The sequence below is a fragment of the Pectinophora gossypiella genome, chromosome 11 (genome assembly GCF_024362695.1).
Source record: "Pectinophora gossypiella chromosome 11, ilPecGoss1.1, whole genome shotgun sequence".
NCBI classification, from domain to species: domain Eukaryota; kingdom Metazoa; phylum Arthropoda; class Insecta; order Lepidoptera; family Gelechiidae; genus Pectinophora; species Pectinophora gossypiella.
The window spans coordinates 15,822,252-15,842,237 of record NC_065414.1 but is presented as its reverse complement, the minus strand read 5'-3'; the positions used below and the strand labels follow the sequence as shown (position 1 = coordinate 15,842,237).

Here is a 19,986-nt window from a genome sequence, read left to right as displayed (position 1 = left end):
CAAGAGAACGAAGCCGTTCGCTACACTTGCACCAGTGGTCTAGTGGTTAGAGCATTGGTCGCTCGATCCGGAGATCCCAAGTTCGATTCCCGGCGAGGACATATGACAAAATTTCTTCGTGATCTCCAGTTATTGCAGGCTGATCACCCGATTGTCCAATTGTATATAATAGGAAATGGATTTTTGTCTATCTGTAGTGTCCTCGATAATCATTATGATTATAAGACGTCTCAGTTAAAAGTTTTTTAATCCATAAGTATTTTTTATATCTTTTCTCTCTTCTAACATAGATTTCCCTGTGCATAACAGTAACTCACTCATCATACTAAATAGTATAGGGTTATCAGTGGAAACCATTAATTAGTTTTCAACTGTATGTTTCTTGTCTACTTTTCTGTATTTTAGATTTTCCTTAATAAAATAAAATAAATAAGTAAATAAAAAAATGCTCCTATTGGTATTGCATTATTAATAAGTGCTTAATAATTTCAAAATATATAAGCTATACTTAAATGCACGGTCAATTAAGAGCACCCTTACTCACCATAATTAGGGTTCAAATGATGATCACACGAAAAGGTCACACCATTATGATTAACAAAGACCTTAGGCCATTTTTATCTAATCTCTCGAAATGGCGGCTGTCTATTACCAAGTTATCATTTCTCCATAACTTGGCGCGAGGCTTGGTATATACACTGCCTGTTAAACACCCTTAATGACCCGAACTCGTTAAAAGGAAAGGTTTCGGCTGTTCTTGAAAATTAACAGTTACTACCAACGACCTTCCACCAAACATTGATCTCCCAGATAGACTACATCTGCAAAGAATCAAGGCATAAAGAAAGGGGATGATTCAAATGTCACGGGTCAGATACAGCTGGTTAAAGATTTTGTGGGCTGGCATAAAGTTTTATGCATTCAGAATAGCCCGAAAATTGCTCGTTTGACGTTCGAGGCGAGAAGCGCAGTTCGTTTATATTATAAACTAGTGATCTCTGATAAAAGATTGCGATGATAGCGGAGCCAGGGAAGTCAATTTAAAAGCGTCATACCGGTTGCAGCGCCCGGCTGGTGATATGAGAAAATGTAGACTTTATTACGTGCTGGATAAAAGGCTCACTAAAAATCTATTGGCGTATTTGTATATTTATTTATTTTCTGAGGTTGTCCCACAGCAAGGCAAATGCTTCACCTTTGAGCTTCCTTTTCTCCCTAGAGAAGACGAACGAACAAGTTTTTATTTTAAAGAAAATGTATCAGTAGTATAATAGCAATCGTTTTTATTGAGTTGACTTTTCCAGGAACAGTTTAAAACATTCGCCGATCACCTTGAGGATCATGTTGATAGCCTAAGTTGCGGCGGACTTAAGAAAAGAATATAACATAGCCATTTGAGGAGACTCCTTTTCTTCACTTATGAAGTAAACAACAGAGCAACAACATAACATAAGCTCAGGACTTTATCCCAATGTAGTCATAATAGGTAGTCAGAGGTACATACATCGCAGGATGAACTAAGTACCCACACCTCACAGAGCGTTCTGTTAGACCAATGTGATAGCTATTGAGCCGTATCGCCGCCTATCATGGTTGGAAAGCACATTAAGCGTTGGTCCCGGTCACTACTTACTAATGTAAGTACGTAGTCGTCACATGAGTCATGTTAGGAGCTTTTGGCTGCTCAATAATAACCCTGACCGGTTGATGAGGTTCGTAATCCAGCTCATAACTCACACCGTAGAAGATGATTGAGCCAAATGTGTCACTGCATAACTCATGGGTACACATCCGGTACCGGGGGTTTCCGTCAATCAGTGCTTATCGCTATCGACCCAATAGGGTCGATTAATTCTTTTAAATATTTTTCCTCTCAGACGACGCCCTGAGCCGACGTTCGCGCCCAACTGGGCACCTTCAGGCCTTTTGTCTTAACCGTTGTACCGGGTGAGAGCCTTCACCGTTCCCCATTTGTCCAGCCAAGTAGTTAATGCCATCTGCAGCAAATCTACAATAAGTCACGTCAAAAAAAAGGTACCGGGGTTCGACCCAGCGCTAAAAATAAAAGTACTTAAATAAAAAGCGTAACAAATTCATCGCACGAAGTCGGGAAGCTTACGAAACAATTTCGCCAGGAAACTTTGTTTACTTAAAAAATAGTGAGAGAATAAAGAGTTGGTTCCGAGCAACTCTATATAACGCCATTATGATGTAAAGCAAATGTTACGTGGCTGACGTGAAAGACATGATTTATGTATCATCGGCACAATGTAGGTACGTAAGTTGACTGTGTAGTGGATAACGGGAAAAAATCTTTTATTCCATTATTCTCGTAAGGGCAATGACTGACTTCAATAACCAATTGTCAAGTTAAGTTAGACCTTTGTCAAACCCAAACTTAACTCAGAAAACAAATTAACGTGCCTTTAGATCGTATGAGGTGCGTGTACCTTCGTTTATATTTTTTATCAATATAATATTTTATATGTTCGAATTTTAAAATTGGACGTTGACGTTCTTTCGTCTGATTCCAAATTTGATCTCAGAGTTAATTGCCCATGCCAGCACGCCCGCGCGCGCCTTTGCCTACTTTCTTTTTCTTAGTTTTTTTTTTTTTTCAAATTATTATGGTGATGATTTGCAATCAGAATCAGAATCAGAATCAGAATCAGAATCATTTATTCAACGTAATTATCATGGATAAACTTGTTGAAGGTCAATGTAACATTTTTGAATTTACGTCATTTCGCAAGGTGTTATGGCTGAGGAGAAGAAATGACAAGAAACTGCAACAGCAACACATCTTTTAAAAACCAATGAGGATATACATTACAAGTTATTTAATAACTAGAGGAACACATTCAATACCAGACATTTTTATCATTTAGGTAGTCATTAATCTTATAATAAGCTTTTTTACATAAAGTAAGCTTCACGTGAGCTTTAAATTTATTTTCTGACAAATTTAAAATATTATCTGGTATTTTATTGTAAAAACGTATACATAACCCCAAAAAAGATGAATTTAATTTACTTAATCTAGAATTTTGAATAGCAATTTTATGTTTATTTCTTGTATTGTAAGTATGCCTTTCACAGTTTCTCGGAAGGAGAGATAAGTTTTTACGTACATACATAATGTTTTCATATATATATTGACTTGCGACCGTCAGTATATTTATTTCTTTAAACAGCTCCCTCAAAGAGTCCCGACAACGCAGCTTATAAATAGCGCGAACTGCTCTTTTTTGAATGATGAAAATAGTTTCTACATCAGCGGCTCGACCCCACAGCAAAATACCGTAAGACATTATGCTGTGGAAGTAGCTGAAGTAGACAAGTCTAGCAGTGGGTACATCTGTGAGTTGTCGGATCCTTCTGACGGCATATGCTGCTGAACTTAGCTTGCCCGCTAGTGATACAATATGTGGGCCCCATTGAAGTTTTGAATCTACAGTAATTCCTAAGAAAACTGTGTGTTCAACAAAATCTAGTTTCTCGTCGTTAATTTTAATGTTATTATTTACTTTCTTTACGTTTGGTAGAACAAATTTAATACACTTCGTTTTCTTAGCATTTAGAACTAGGTTATTTACTGTAAACCAACTTAGAACCTGCGACACAGCGCTGTTTGCTTCGTCAAATTCGTCTAACTTTCTGTCGATTTTAAATATAAGAGAAGTGTCATCCGCGAACAGCACAATGTCAGCTTGGTTCTGTACTACATAAGGTAAATCATTTATGTACACTAAAAAAAGAAACGGACCCAAAATGGATCCTTGAGGAACTCCCATTTGAACATGAGAGCCCGAAGAAGTTGTACTATTGATTTGTACCTTTTGTATCCTACCACCTAGATATGAATTTAACAAACTGAGAGCTCCATTATTTAGTCCATAGTGCCTCAATTTCAAAAGCAAGGTCTCGTGATCCACGCAGTCGAACGCCTTAGACAAGTCACAGAATACTCCTACGGCATTCTGCGACTTCTCCCAAGCATCGAAAATGTGTCGAACAAATGTCACACTCGCGTCTGTTGTAGACCGACCCTTAGTAAAACCAAACTGCTGGCTGTGGAGTAAGTTATTTAAATTAAAATGACATAGCAGTTGGTCGAGAATAATTTTCTCGAAAATTTTACTAAGTACTGGTAGAATAGAAACCGGTCTATAATTCGTGGGGTCTGATTTTGTGCCCGATTTAAAAAGAGGTATAACTTTACTGATTTTCATTAAATTTGGAAAAGTGCCATTTTCAACACTCATATTAAAGATGTAAGCTAGATATGGTGCTAAGATATCAATAACAGAGCTCATCAATTTGACAGACAATCCCCATAAATCTTTCGAGGTTTTAAGTTTCAGCTGTTTGAATACTTTAACAATACTACTCGGATCAACGCGTTTAAAATCAAATAATTCAGTGCAAGCAGTAACATTACTTTTTAATAGTATATCAGCTTGAACAGGAGAGGACCTGAGAGATTCTGTAGTTTTTACAGGGATGTTCGTGAAGAATTTATCAAAAACTTCAGCTACATCTTTATCTTGTTTTACTAACCCAGTGCCCGATTCTATATTGTATTCTAATTCACGCGGTTTAGAAGCCTTTGTTTCACTATTTATTACTTGCCAAACTGCCTTTATTTTATTATCCGCGGTCTTTATTTTACTACTAATATGCATCTGTTTGGCTGTATAACACACTCTTCGAAATATTTTAGAATAATTTTTGACGTAGCTTTTGAAACTATCAGCGTGTGTATACGTTTTTTCCTCATATAAAGAATAAAGAGTATTTCTACTTTTGCGAATGCCTACGGTAGCCCAGTCACTGAACTTGAATGATTGACTGTTGGTAACTACCTTTTGAGGAAAATTATTTTCAAATTCTTTATGGATAATAGTGAAGAAATCCCTGTAAAAATCGTCAGGATTGTCTGTATCAAAGTTTGGACAAGGTAAGTTACTAATAAGACTATTTCGATATTTCTCTATCCGATTATCAGTGATGGGTCGAGTACTAAATTTAATTTTTTGCACATTTTTAAGTACTGGAAAACTAACCAACTGCCCACTGTGATCAGACTTAAAACAGTTAAGGATACTGTTATCTTGGAAATCACAATTGCAAAAAATGTTATCTAAACATGAGGCAGTTGTTTCTGTAATTCTAGTTGGCTCCATAAATATATTAACAAGGTTAAAAGATGTAAACAAACTTAGAAATCTAGTTGTAATTGAATCTACTTCATATAAATCAACGTTAAAATCTCCACACACTATAATAGATTTATTACTTTTGGATATGACCTTCAGTACATTTTCCATCACTGATTCAAAAACTGTGAAGTTAGCACTGTATGGGGGTCTGTATACGGCCACAACAATATGTTTCTCTGTTTCTATACATGAAATCTCCATAGTGCCCTCTATCGAAAGTCCAGTAATATCTTTGCGTTCTTTATATTTTAAACTATTTCTGATAAAAATAAGGGAGCCACCACGTATTTTGATCTTTCGACAGAAAGCGCTAGCCAAATGATAATTTTCAAAACCGAATAACAATTCATAATCCTTAAACCAATGCTCAGTAATACATAAAATGTCAATAAAAAATGTCTCTAAAAATAATTCTATGTCCAATTCTTTGCCAGAGAAGCCTTGAATATTTTGGTGAACTAGTTTTAATATTCCAAGCTTCTCTTTTGTCTTATTGTCTAGTTTAAAGATGAAGTACCATTCGTGGTACATGGCTGACTACCGTCAATAAAAGGTTTTGTACTGTAGAAGACAGTACAGTCAATAAGTTTACTGCCTGGTCTGGCAGAAATGTCTGTAATATAAAAAACTAGTACTGAACATATAATTTTTTTAAAGTACTTAGATAGATATATTCTATCTGTCGTTATTAAACAATTTTGAATAAACTTATTCAAATCTAAATAAATAATATTACTGTGATGACAGGTTCTGTTGTAAAGGTGTTGGTTGAGAGAAAATATATAATTATTTTCCTCACTAGCTAATGAATTTGAGTATGGAAACGAACAAATAATTAAGTTTCCACACTCAACAGTCATTAGCGACCTATGATACTTAGTTAACTGCTGTTTTGTGAGCCCTGTACTATTGCCTACTAAAAGAATAACGGTAGTGTTCGCATCATATTTACACTGGAATAGTTTTGTGATGATTTGTGAATATGACGCGCCAGGCATGCACACATTAATAATGTCATGATCAAAAGAGTTTTTTAAAAGTGGTCCTAAACCTATGCCTATATCGTCCGAGAACACAACAGTCTTTTTCGTTAGACGCGGGACAAAGTCTTTCTGGGGCGCGACGTTGTCCGGCAATGGGGTCGCGACCTTTCCGGGCCCTCGCAGCGCCCCACCTGGCGGCGCAGCGGGCGGGGGCGCCGCAGGCGCTTGCGCCGTGGACGGCGGCACTGCCGCTGACGCCCCGCGCCTCGAGGCTCCGCGGACTCTGACCCTCCGCGGCTCGGCTCCCGGCGGCACATCACCGGCCGGCGCGACACTTGGCAGCGCGGCACACGGCGGCTCGTTGTTGGGCGGTGCGGTGTCGCACATCACTGCGGACAGCGGCGCACCGTCGGGGAGCACGGCACCGCGTTTCGCAGCTCTTCGCGGTGTGACCCTTGCCGGCGCAGCACTAGGCAACGCGGCAATAGGCGGCGCGGCTCTGCGTGTCGCAACCCTACGCGATGTGGCCCTTGCCGGCGCAGCACTAGGCGACGCGGCACTGGGCGGCGCGGCTCTGCGTGTCGCAGCCCTACGCGATGCAGTCCTGGCCGGCGCAGCAATAGGCGACGCGGCGATGGGCGGTGCGGCTCTGCGTGTCGCAGCCCTACGCGATGCAGCCCTGGCCGGCGCAGCAATAGGCGACGCAGCACTGGGCGGCGCGGCTCTGCGTCTCGCAGCCCTACGGGGCGCGGTACCTCGCGGAGCGGTCTCGCGCAGCGTGGTACATGCGGCGCTAGTGGACGGTGAGGCTCCAGAAATTACGACCAACCCCCCGCGCTGCAAATCCTCGCTAGACTCGCTGCTTGTTTTGGCGCGGAGTGTTTCCAGCTCCAGGTTTCGGTCGTGCACCAGAGACTCAAGCCGTTCCGTATTAATAACCAGGGACTCTGTTGCCTTGATGTGTTCAGTGATTTCCTTCTGTGCATTCCCATATAATTGCTGTAAACGTGCTAATTGGCGTTGGAGCTCACAATTTTCTTGTCTCAATTTATGTGTTTCTTCACAACCTTCATCATCATCACTATATTTATCACTCATTGAGGTGAGATCTATGGTCATGGACTCATTATTTTGGCAATTTTCTCCACGGACTAACTCATTGTATAACGCCATAGTTTGTTGTGACTCGTTGATGGAATGTTGGTCTTCATGAGCTTTTATTGTATTGTAGGCTATAGCAACCTGTTGCTCTAGTTCTCTGATACGATTTAGAGCAGCCTCATGGTTGTTTCGACATTCATCCTGTGAGTTGATCACGGATTGTAAGTAGTCCCGTTGGTGTTGCAAGTCCTTATACCGACCATCTAACTCGGTGAGCTCGTTCTTTAAAGACAGTATTCTATTATTTACATTAATTACTTCTGCCTCACTCTCTTCATGTTCTTCTAGAAGCTTCTTGCATTCTTCTTGAGACGCCTGTAGTTCAAGAAGGGCTTGCTTCAGTTTTTGTTCTAGGTCCTTTTTGCTGCAGGGAGCCATACTAGACAGAATCTGAAATAATAAAGGAAAGGCAGCAGTAACTATTCCAAGAAAAATAGAAAATACCTATAATATTGTTAATAATATTTTACTTAGCAATCTGCAATAAGTACCTACATAACAAAATACTTTGTGTACGTTATTTATGTCTAATTTGTGGAGTAAAAAGTTATGTTTTACACTGCTACAATATACAATATAATGCCAACAATATAATGTTATTGTAAGTGTGTAAATAAATAGAAAAACATTGTGTGTTTCCGTTTTTTTGTCGTCAACTATGTTTCTACTTAACGTCAAAACAAAGCGAGACTACAACGGCGCCGGGTGTGAGGTTGGACTTTAATCTCTGGTGTGATCTGTGTACTATTATGTTATAGCAATAATATTTATCGCTAGCTAATGTAATAATATGGAACAAAGCAATACTCCCCAGGTTTTAGTCCGTATTTTCGAATTTGTAACGTCGGTGTCCGTTGGTCTCCGTACGACAATCAGCTGATTTGAATTTACACCAGTATTTCCACTTCAAATACACAAATTTCTATTTTACACACTTTATATACTAAAATTAACACAAATACAAGTAAATTAGTCGACTAAAAACTATGATTATAATAAAAATACGAAATTAAAACTAAGATACGCGTCTTGACATTTACGCGTCAGTGTTGCCAATAAAATTGAACCTAGGCTAAGTGCTTAATGTAAAAATAATGTGAATGCAATTTATTAAGTGTTTTTTTTTAAGCGAAGTGTAGTGCCTACTTAATACTTTAATACTGACGGGTCTTATAGGTTTATAAGACCCGTCCATATTTTTTTATTTGTGATATTGACTGATAATTATAAAATAAAACCTGTTTGCGTAAGTAGTAGAACCTTTCTAAGTAAGTCATGCCGGTTAAATTAGGTATTGTACAATCGTGAGCAATATCATGTACCCGTTTTAGAACTCTGTCGCACTATCACATTTGACATTTTGTTGAGACTTACGGTTTAATTTGACAAAAAAGTTAATGTGACATGGTTTCAAAGTGTATACATATTAGTACTCGTGACCGTAGTAGGCAGCACTATTCTTCTTATCGTGTGGGTCGTGAGGTAGAATACCAACCTCATCAACTCTGGTGCCAGGGTTATTACTGAGCCGCCAAAGGCCCCTGACATGGCTCATGTAACGATTACTCACTTACATCAGTAAAATAGTAACCGGGACCAACGGATTAACGTGCCTTCCGAAGCACGGATCATCTTACACTTAGCACTATTAAGTCACACGCACAGATGCGCGTGTACGATAACGTCAATGTGTAGTGTCTGTGTAAAATGAGGTTTTTTGTGTGAAGCGTCCAGGTTGTGCTTCTTTTTAGATATTGCGTAGAATGAAAATGAATGAATGTCATACAAAGCGCAGGGCTGTCCCGTAATATATTGGAGTATCATACCCTAATCATACCATAAAATAAACAATTACAAGTAGACAGGCTTATATTACCTTTATGTCTAATAAATGTCTAGACATAATGTTGATTGTATATAAGGCCCATGTCATTATGATTGTCATTGTGTGTAGTTTATCTACGGAGTTCCGTGGAGTGGGTACCTTTTCAAGACCACGGTACTAAGCTATTAGAACACTGAAGGATAAGTTTAGTAGGTACATACATTAAAAAAAAAACAATTTGAAAGTATTTCAAAGTAAGGTTTTTGTGTGATTTCTGATAAGTAAATGAATAAATTAAAATATTTTCAAAATATAAGTCAGGAACCCAAAATTATTATGTCATACATATTGTAGTTTTAAATTGTTATAAATAAGTTCTTATTGTGTTATTATTTCGTTTTATATTCTGAGAGCCTTCAAGGATAGAGTGAATAGGCATTTGCTAGGTAAGTGTGATCCACCCTAGACCATATCGTCATTTACCATCAGGTGAGATTGCTATGCGTACCAGACAGGTATATAATAATGGAGGCGACGGCGCCCGCGCCTATTGGCAGTACCGACGGCCCGCACCAACCTTCTGTCAAAAGACCCATTTGTTCGAACCTTGCGCACAGTAAACGAGATAGCCGAGAGAGTGGATCTGTTTTCGTGTTCCAAGAGTGAATTCGCAAAAATAGCAATGAGTGTGATCTGTTATACTTAATTAAGGAAATCGTATATTGTGCTAGTTAAAAATAATTATTGATTAATTTTAAATATGTATAAATAAGTCCCCAACTCTGTCGCATTAGGTTATCCTGTAAAGATAGTTGTTGTGAGTGAAATAAATAAATAAAAAAAATAAGATTGTGGTCAAACGGGAGCCTATATTATTTAAAAAAAATCATTTTTCGTACATTTACCTTTATAAATAAGTACGATTATGTCACTAATGTTTACCGAGGTTTTATTACCTTGAAAACAGAACCATTGCTCTCCAAATCCGACTCACACTTAGCTCAGTAGTTTTCCCAATATTTGTATATAAAGAAGCAGTTATCTTCCAACTTAAGTACATTATTGCATAGTGGTCGCGATAACCGGTGTCTGTGGTAATGTCGAATAACTGATTGCTTGGATAATTAAATTGCGTCGTGAATAAATCAAAAATATTGGTTGCTATGCTGTTTACTCTGCTTGGAGTGATTTTGACGTGTACAGTCACCTGGTTGTACCTGAGATGGTTGAAGGTCCGGTCCTTCTGGGGAAAGCGTGGTGTACCCCACGAACCCCCTCACCCTATATTCGGCAGTCTGACTCATTTGACCAAGATCAACACGGTAAGGATTTTTTTTTAATTATGTAATCTCCCGTTTCACCACAATTTCACCTGATGGTAAAGGACTATGTGGTCTAGAGTAGATTTGGCTTACCTAGGTGTTTGGTATGAAGTGTCCGGGGTATGCCCAGGGGTCTGTTTCATAAAACTTACAATTGTAAATTATAATGACGATTTGATGTACATTGCGTATTGTGTGATCACAAATATTTTGCAGTTTCATATTAGCTACGTAATGAACACCAAATTGTCGTTGTAATTTACAATTGTAAGTTTTATGAAACAGACCCCTGGGCATACCCCGGACACTTCATACCAAACACCTCGTTTTACACAGACACTAGAACACATTAAGTTATAGTACACACGTATCTGTGTGTGTGACGTCTGACGCCGATACGATGAAAGCCTAAAGTAAGACCGACGGGGGTGAGGTAAACCTAGCTCAGTCGCGTAGGGAGCGGAGAGTGTCCGTTCTACATGTAGTATTATTCCTTATTCTATGCCCCGGTTAAAACAGAACACGGTAAGAGTGAGATTTTTGTATGGAGTGCCCGGACTGAAACGTAGGACCCTTACATTTATTTATAAAGAAAGAAAGAAAGAAATAAAGAAAATATTTATTTCCATATTGGACGCCACATTTACAAACTTCCATTACAGAACATACTATACACCAGATGATACTACTGATGATACTTACATAGATTATAAATAAAAAAACATAACAGCAAAGTAATATAGCATGGCATGGCAGAGGTTTACAACATACACCCCACCCCTCGCCAGCTATGAAAAACCACTGTAATAACCAGTTATTTATTTTAATTATATACCTAGTTTCTATATGTCACTGCAGATAATAGAGACAAGTTTTTCGCCCTTGGCTGTACAATCAAATGATACAATCAAGGTGAATATGACTCGTTAAATATAGATACATAATGGCCCCGATTCCTGCAGACACCGCCTAATTTTCTTTTAATTTATATCCGTCATTTTCTTTTCCATCGAAAAGGAAAGGGACGGATGATTGTCAACAAGTTAATTTTATAACGAATGAATAACCCGGGCGAATAAAATAGGCATCTCGCTGGTATGTAATCCGTTTGACGTGCTGTCTACTTAACTCTGTCGGGTTATTGACCGATGTAAAATTTTTAGACGGTTGTTTTAGATTTCTGCTAAATGACAGGTATAACTTAAAATAAAATTTGATAGCGTCGGCAGGAATTAGCACCACTGATTACATAAACACCAATGATCTATTTATGAAATAGAAGTTGGAAGTTATACCTATCAACCCAATTTGTATTTATTTTTGGATAATGATGTTATATTAAAATAACGAGATTGGAAACGTCTGTATCCATATAAATGAAGGTGACGAGATAGCTTCATCTTTTTACGAATATCAATCAATATAGATAAACGCAACAATGTTCGATAATTTATCAAAAAAATCTATGACGTAATAGCCATTTATGACGTAAAAGAGGTTTTCCTAGTTTTAAAAGTGACTGATTTTATCAGTTAGATGCTATCCTATTGTGTTTGTCTCTCTAAAGCTGGCCAAAGTCAGAACTAAGAGTCTTTAAACAGTTAACAACTTGGCCGGACAATTGGGGAGCAGTGAGGGCTCTCACGCAGTAGAAGAATTTAAGACTACTGGCCTGAGGGTGCCTAGTTGGGCGCAAAGTTTAGTTAAGGGCGTTGTCTGCGAATTAATGGACTTCAGTGGGTAATATTTAGACAATTCAGTTCACAAATGTTGTAAAAATCTTCTCTATTTCAGTCTAAATGGATGATAGCTGTCTACAACAAGTACAAGCACAAGACGCCATACGTCGGAATCTGGTTGTTCTGGCGACCGGCGCTGATAGTCAACGACCCAGAGATCGGCAGACGAGTGCTCGTCAAGGACGCCGACGTCTTTCGCGACAGATTCCTCAATTCCGGCAAGAGTGATCCTATTGGATGCCTTAATATTTTCTCTGTTAATGTAAGTCTATCATCCAAGAAGTCCGTTTGTCGCATTGGCAAGGAGCGAGCGAGCAGTTTTATCGGTTTCTACGTGAATGCTCTTATACATCGCCATATGTTTGGATTTACCGCAGGACACTGCTTTCAACTTTTTCAAGTTACTTGATCAATTAGAAAGCTTGTTAGGTGCCCCCTTTGCAATAAATCAGCAGAATTAAATATATTTCTAGGACCCTACTTGGAGCCGCGTGCGCAGACATCTCACCCCAGTGTTCACGACAGCAAAGATAAAGCACATACAAAATCTCATCGCGCAGAAATCTAAAGAATTGGTGCAAAGGATACAAATAGAAAGTAGTAAAAATAAGTTAATTGATATAAGGGTAAGTGAGTTTTTGCGTATTTACTAAAAAAACTTGTAAAATCTCAACAGATCTGGTGCTTGTCGTGGAAGTTGCCAGAAGCAATGTGTTCATGGGCAATTAGCGTATGTTTTTTCCAAAGGGGATAAATAAAAATTGCTGATCACCTGTCACTATACGGTACAATGTCCATTTTTGGACAAGTATCGAAACTAACTGCAAGTTCATTAACAAATGGCTGATCTCATTAGGTACCTGACGTCATGTTAGTTTCTTTTTTAAACAAAGGATCCAGTTGAAACTGGTTCGGTTTGTAGTTTGTCTATACAAAAAAGTCAAAAATATCTCTATTTGGTGGGTAACTTTAAATCGCCAATTCTTACATAAATATTCATTTTGTCATCTCATCCGCCTAAAACTACTGCAGCTTCTTATAACTTTAATAGGGACCTAGACAAAAAATCAATCATTACTTCGCGGATATCCCTTTTATTTATACAGTATTCTTTCAGACCATGTTTGCTGACTTCTCGACCGACATAATAGGCACAGCGGCATTCGGCGTGAAATGTAACGCGACGCTCACAGGCAAGGATCCCATGAGGAGTGTCACTAAGAGTTTCCAGACCTACAGCTTCATCCGCGGACTCAACTTCGTCTCTATCATGTTTTTCCCAGAGTTGGCCGATATCTTTAGGTAAAATATTAATAGTGTGTTTGGTCAACTATAAATTATATATCGCTAAAATTAAAAATATTTTCATTCACCAATTGCCATAATTACTAAATTGAATCAAGAAAATCTTCACTTTTTAATCACACTTTTCTATGACGTCTAAGTGAGCGTTCTATTTCTAATAAATAAGTAATTAAAACTTATTTTTATTAAAGATAAAAATATACGTGCTTGTATTTTAGTTCCACCAGCTATTAAATAGTTTGTCCTTGTTGCTATGTTTTCTAAAACTTCTGGACACTATCCTAATAATTTTGTTTATTTCCAGATTCTCATTCTTTCCCAAATCAGCGACGGATTACTTCACGAAGATATTCAGAGCTGTAGTGAAGGAACGTGGCGGGTACGACAAGCCCGTCGAAGAGATCAAAGATCTACTGGACACGTTGCTTAAGATGAAGCAAAATGCAGCCAAGGAAAGTGATTGTAAGTTGTTATTATTGCGTATGACAGACAAAAATAAAATATTTGGTATAATATTGAGGTATATGCGGCAAATCTACAATAAGTCACGTCAAAAAATAGTGAAAGAGTTAATTTTGCATTTATAATATTAAGGAGTATGTATGCTCCTGCGATGTGAAACGTCGACACTGACACAGAAAGACAGAGAAAGACTCGAGGTCTTTGAAATGTGGTGTTGGAGGAGAATGGAAAGAATAAGTTGGACTAAAAGAGTTACTAAGGAGGAAGTGTTAGTAAGAGTAGGGGATAAGAGCCAATATTCGGACTTATTGAGGACAGAAGAGGCAAGATAATTGGACACTTAATAAGACTCAACGAATTTATTAAAAACATCATAGAAGGAAAGCTACAAGGAAAGACAGGAAGGGGAAGATCTAGAAGAGCTTACATGGAACAGATTAAAGAGAAAGTGAACTTTGTGTTTTATAAGGAAGATAAGGAATTGGCCTTTGATAGACAAGAATGGAGGATGCAACACTGACAAGAGCATGGCTCTTAAATTAGTGATGTGATGTATTATACTCCATACCCCCTTCGGTTGATTGGCACAAGCCTCCCGTGCCCAGCAGTGGGACGTATATACAAATACAAATCTTTATTGGTAAGCTACATGTCATTGGCTATATATATTTAGCGATATGCTGCTTATGTTATTCATATGCAGTATATGGAAGATTTTGGTATTTATGTCACAAGTTTTAATCGTTATTTATTGCGATAACCTATCCCATGCCGAGTTACTACATACATAATAACATGGATCAGAGGTTACTGTATCAACACCAACATTATCATAGTGCAGTCATCGTGTGGTTTATCATTATTTTATCTTATGCCGTGTTCAATGACGTCTAAGGCAAATCCATAATATGCTATATCAAAATATAAATAAAATTGGTGACTTGGGGATAAAAACGCCACATTGAAGCAATTAATGTTTGTTTTTTTTTTAGCTATACAGGTTGTAAGAAGCTGCAGTAGCAGGCGCAAGAGACGTCCGTTCGTTATGTAAAAAATTACGAATTAAAATGTAACTATGTTGCATATTGCATAAAGATATTTTTGAATTTGAATCTGAGTTTGAGCCTGAGTCTGAGTCTGAGCCTGAACCTGAGTCTGAGTCTGAGACTGAATGTGAATCTGAATTTGAATTTAACCTAAAAAGTAATATTGCAATTTCACATTTGTAATTGCGTAATGCCAACCATTATGTCAAAACCAATATTGCTTTCTGAGCTAGGATTGTTTCAATGTGACCTTTAACCCCCCAGAAATAAAGCGACCGTGTTCATGGCTAAAATATACTTAACACCAATCTAAAACTAAAAACCTGTCTCTTGTTGTAGTTATGTCGGAAGAACTACTTATAGCACAAGCAACTATATTCGTTCAGGGAGCGTTTGAAACGTCATCCAACACTCTGGCAGTGGCAATATATGAACTAGCTTATAATACTGAAGTACAGGTAAGCATTGTTACAGTTTTGGAGCAAATAATAATAGAGGAGATACTGTAGAACAGTGACCAGTAAGACTACGTCACCATCATCATCATCAGCCCATTAACGTCCCCACTGCTGGGGCACGGGCCTTCCCTATAGATGGATAGAGAGATCGGGCCTTAAACCATCACGCGGGCCCAGTGCGGATTGATGGTTATTAACGACTGCTAATGCAGCCGGGACCACCGGTTTAACGTGCCTTCCGAATCACGGAGGAGCTCGAGATGAAAACTTTTTTTTTTTGTGGTCACCCATCCTATGACCGGCCTTTGCGAAAGTTGCTTAACTTCAACAATCGCAGACCGAGTGCGTTTACCGCTGCACCACCGAGCTCCTCCACTACGTATAGAAAGGTATCTCTCCATCTCGCACCAATTCGTATCGGGTCCCGATCTTCTTACCCCTATTGGGTTCTACTAGTCCTAAATAACCGTAAGCCGCTAAGGAGTAAGGGGGAGAGCGCACGGACTCTGTCTCGCTTCCACTTACGCGTTAGGCGGCACACGGTAAGAATGAGATTTCTGTACGGCGTGTCCCGTGTGCGCTTTAACAGTTAAACGGAGTGTATGACCTCACACACCTCACACAGCTCCAATTTCGGTTGAGTAAAGGTCTTGAGGCCATTGTAAGAATTAATCTTATGCCTAGGCATAACAACTGGTATATGAGGAGGAGGGGACAGTTAAAACAGAGTGACGTTCACACACTTTGTTTCAATTACCAATAATAATATAATAAAATAAGTAAAATTAAAGCCATTTATTTCAGGCAATGTCCATAAACAGTCAAATCACATACACTACATACAGAAACGTAGAAGCGAACAAAGGACAATTTAAAAGTCCTCGTGGATCGCACTCTAATGCCTCCGAATAGGGCAATCTGGCTTATCTGGTAATGCCTTCAGGATGCCATGGGGGCTACATCTCACATCATCAGGGAAACAATTCGTTTGCGTATAATGACGTGAAAACCATTAACAAAACGCAAATATCCCTGACGCGCTACAGTATCTAGAAAGCCACGAGAATCCTGGAAGCATTATTATACTGGACACGCATTATGTTATGGAGAAACCCCCAGTTAATTGAAAGGAGGCCTGTGCTCAGCAGTGGGACATAATATAATAGGCTGATATGTTATATGAAACAAAGTAATTTTATTTTACAGGAGAAGTTATATCGTGAAATAGTTGACATCAAGGAAAGGCTAGGAGGTGAAGATTTTACTGTGGATGCCCTGGCAGACGCCACGTACCTGAACTGCGTCATTGATGGTAAAGTACATGATTATATTTTTTTAGCATTTGGTTCGAAATAAACAGATACAGTAGGAAAGTCGGCTGTTGAAAATACTAGGAAGAAGTAAAAAGTAAAAGTAAAGTACATTACAAATTATTTTGCGCCGCCCGCGGCGCGTTTTATAGAGAGGGCTTCGACCAATAGCCGTAAGACGTCTGTCTACGTAGATAGCATTCTATTGCTGCGTCTATTGACCCTCGATACTGTGCATCTGCGCAGACGCTGCTGGAGGCAAAACTGGACTGTCAAAATTTGAATAACATGCCATAAGAAGAAGAGAATCGGTAATAGTTATCAGAATAGATAATTTAGCCGCAAATGACCTTAAAATTTTGTTACTCAAATCTTTCAAAACCTAATCACTGGGTCTAAATTAATCCTATTGTGATGGCACTTCTCAAGTGTGGGCTGTGAGATGGATGACCAAGCCCCGCATTCCTGGTGTCAATGTTATTATGGAATCGACAGAGACCCCTGACGTGGCTCATGTAACAACTCGTTCTACGTATAAAACGGCAACTATCCGTGCCAGCGGCAGAGCTAGGTTTACCGCACCCCTCTTCGGTGTCACTTTATTCTTCAATCGTATGGGCGTCAGACGTCACACACACGGATACGCGTGTACGATAACGTCAATGTATAATGTCTGTGTAAAACGAAGTTTTTTGTATGAAGTGTCCGGGGTGCGACGTTAGGTAAAGGGACTGAGAGAACATTTTTAAACTTTTGATCAAAAAAAAAATCGTTTTTCACACAGAAACCCTTCGAAAATATCCACCAATGGGTTGGCTGGATCGCGTAGCTCGGAAGGAGTACCAGATAGACGAGAACCTCACCATCCCAGCGGGAACCCCCGTCTACGTCAACTTTGTGGGGATGCAGGTGGACCCTGATTACTACCCTGAACCTCAGCTGTTCAAGCCGGAGAGGTTTCTTCCTGAGGCCAAGGGTGATCTAACACCATTCACATACGCGCCTTTCGGAGAAGGACCCAGGAACTGTATTGGTAAGTTTTTGTTTTGCACTAGAAGTTTACTGTGTGAGAGCTACTGGCTGGCTCTCTCACATAGCAGCTGCAGCAAATGTTCTCCCTATTTGTTCGGCGAAGTAATGAATACCATTTGAGGCAAATCGACAAATTAAATAAAGTGAACAACGTTGGGAGCATGGGACATCGGTCTTATTAAAACAATAAACGTGCGATAAGTATTAATAGCTGAACATTTTTAAGCCGGGTTGTTGCTCTAGATTGAATCTCAATTATTATTCCGTTGTCAGATAATAATTCGACTTTTTTTAATAAGTACAAGTTATTTATCCACCAGCTTAATTATCTATCTTTGGACGCTTAAACTTGTCTTCTAACAATTTGTCGCTATTCCGATACCAATACGGATTACGAGCATTGATTTAAGTATACATAATATTGATAATTGTTATGTATTGGGTCTTGTTGTTGTAATAATGATTATGTACGGTCACGTCTAAATATAAGTTTGTATTTTTTTACCTTTGACGGGTTTGCTCTTGAGGAGCTCGGTGGCGCAGCGGTAAACGCGCTCGGTCTGCGATTGTTGAAGTTAAGCAACTTTCGCAAAGGCCGGTCATAGGATGGGTGACCACAAAAAAAAAAGGTTTCATCTCGAGCTCCTCCGTGCTTCGGAAGGCACGTTAAGCCGTTGGTCCCGGCTGCATTAGCAGTCGTTAATAACCACCAATCCGCACTGGGCCCGCGTGGTGGTTTAAGGCCCGTTCTCCCTATCCATCCATAGGGAAGGCCCGAGCCCCAGCAGTGGGGACGTTAATGGGCTGGTGATGATGAATATCTGATAACTGTTATGTATTGGGTCTTGTTGTTGTAGTTGTAATAATGATTATGTACGGTCACGTCTAAATATAAGTTTGTATTTTTTTTACCTTTGACGGGTTTGCTCTTGGCCCCAGACTTTGCCGAAGGCATTGACGAGGCCTAAGATGGAGCTCGCCGAGAAAGTGCCTGTTCATTCTGGCCTTCAAATTGTATAAGGTATATGGACCACTATCGCTTTAGTATTATTCAACATTTTGTAGCCGGGGTGATTAACAGATTGGTGTATAATTGAATCTTGTACTTACCCTTCATTACACATCCATACAATACAAACATCAGCTAGACTGTTCCAATTAATCAAATGAGTTAATGCGATAGAGTTCCAAAGTATATCTATACTTCTATAAGTGACCTTCTCTCTCTTTATTTAAGAGCTGCGCTTTTGTCGGTGGAGTAATCGCCATTCCTCTTTTCCTCCCGCCAAATCCTTCACCTCCTAATACGACACGACCTGCACCTTCTCTTTTATTTGTTTCATAAATGTTCTCCTGGGTCTACCCCTTCCTTTCTTTCCTTCAATTTATCCTTCTATGGTGTTTGTTATAAATGAAGCATGTCATGTTAGGTGGCCAATCATATTTCCTCTCCGGTTCTCTATAGTCTTTATAAGTGACCATACCCATATAATTTCCAGGTCGGCGATTCGGCCAGCAGACCGTCAGGTTTGGCTTGGCGTCGGTGATCCTCAACTACGAACTCAAGCCGTTACCCAACATGCCTCTGCCGAATGATATCGAGTTCAACAAGAACGCGCCCTTCCTACTGGTTGAACTTCTGCACGTCAATTTTGTACCCAGACACTAATGATTAATATATACATATATGTTATCACCCCTATTTCCCTTTGACGTGGCCAGAGATCATGGAATCCTACTTACTTCGATCCTGACACATTTTGACCACCTAATGAACAAACTTTGAATGAAGCGTCCATTTCTTCAACTTAAATTCCCAAGGAATCTTTTACCACTATTTAAGAGACCTTTAACAAATAATTCGTTTCTACACGTTTTGATGAAGAATAATTCTAAGAGAGAAGATTCTAAAGATTTTAATATAACATAAATCTCTAGACTTCATTTCCAATTGATGCTAGCAGAGGTACAATCGCATGATGCACTATGCACACATACCGAGTTTAATGCAGATTTAATGTATAATGTAATATAATATGTTATATTCATAACATACATTAGCAGTCTGTAAAAGTTCCACTACTGGGTCTTTGCTCTCTTCAGTATCAATAACGACATCTA

General features: G+C 39.0%; 1 protein-coding gene across 3 annotated transcripts in view; it reads left to right on the top strand.

Moving 5' to 3' along the window:
* LOC126370867 (cytochrome P450 6k1-like) overlaps positions 1–19,559 on the top strand; it is a 183,198-nt gene extending 163,639 nt beyond the window's left edge. Inside the window, exons 1-9 of one of the 3 annotated variants that reach the window (XM_050015976.1) lie at positions 9,817–10,513; positions 12,308–12,514; positions 12,726–12,878; positions 13,370–13,554; positions 13,862–14,019; positions 15,405–15,523; positions 16,730–16,835; positions 17,618–17,866; positions 19,365–19,559. In XM_050015976.1, coding sequence (XP_049871933.1) covers positions 10,355–10,513; positions 12,308–12,514; positions 12,726–12,878; positions 13,370–13,554; positions 13,862–14,019; positions 15,405–15,523; positions 16,730–16,835; positions 17,618–17,866; positions 19,365–19,534 — 1,506 coding nt within the window. In that variant the 5' untranslated portion in view covers positions 9,817–10,354 and the 3' untranslated portion in view covers positions 19,535–19,559. Of the gene's footprint in view, positions 1–9,816; positions 10,514–11,352; positions 11,426–12,307; positions 12,515–12,725; positions 12,879–13,369; positions 13,555–13,861; positions 14,020–15,404; positions 15,524–16,729; positions 16,836–17,617; positions 17,867–19,364 lie in introns of those variants that run through there. The other 2 variants (XM_050015977.1, XM_050015978.1) reach the window with 2 other exon arrangements.
* Positions 19,560–19,986: the final 427 nt, after the last annotated feature.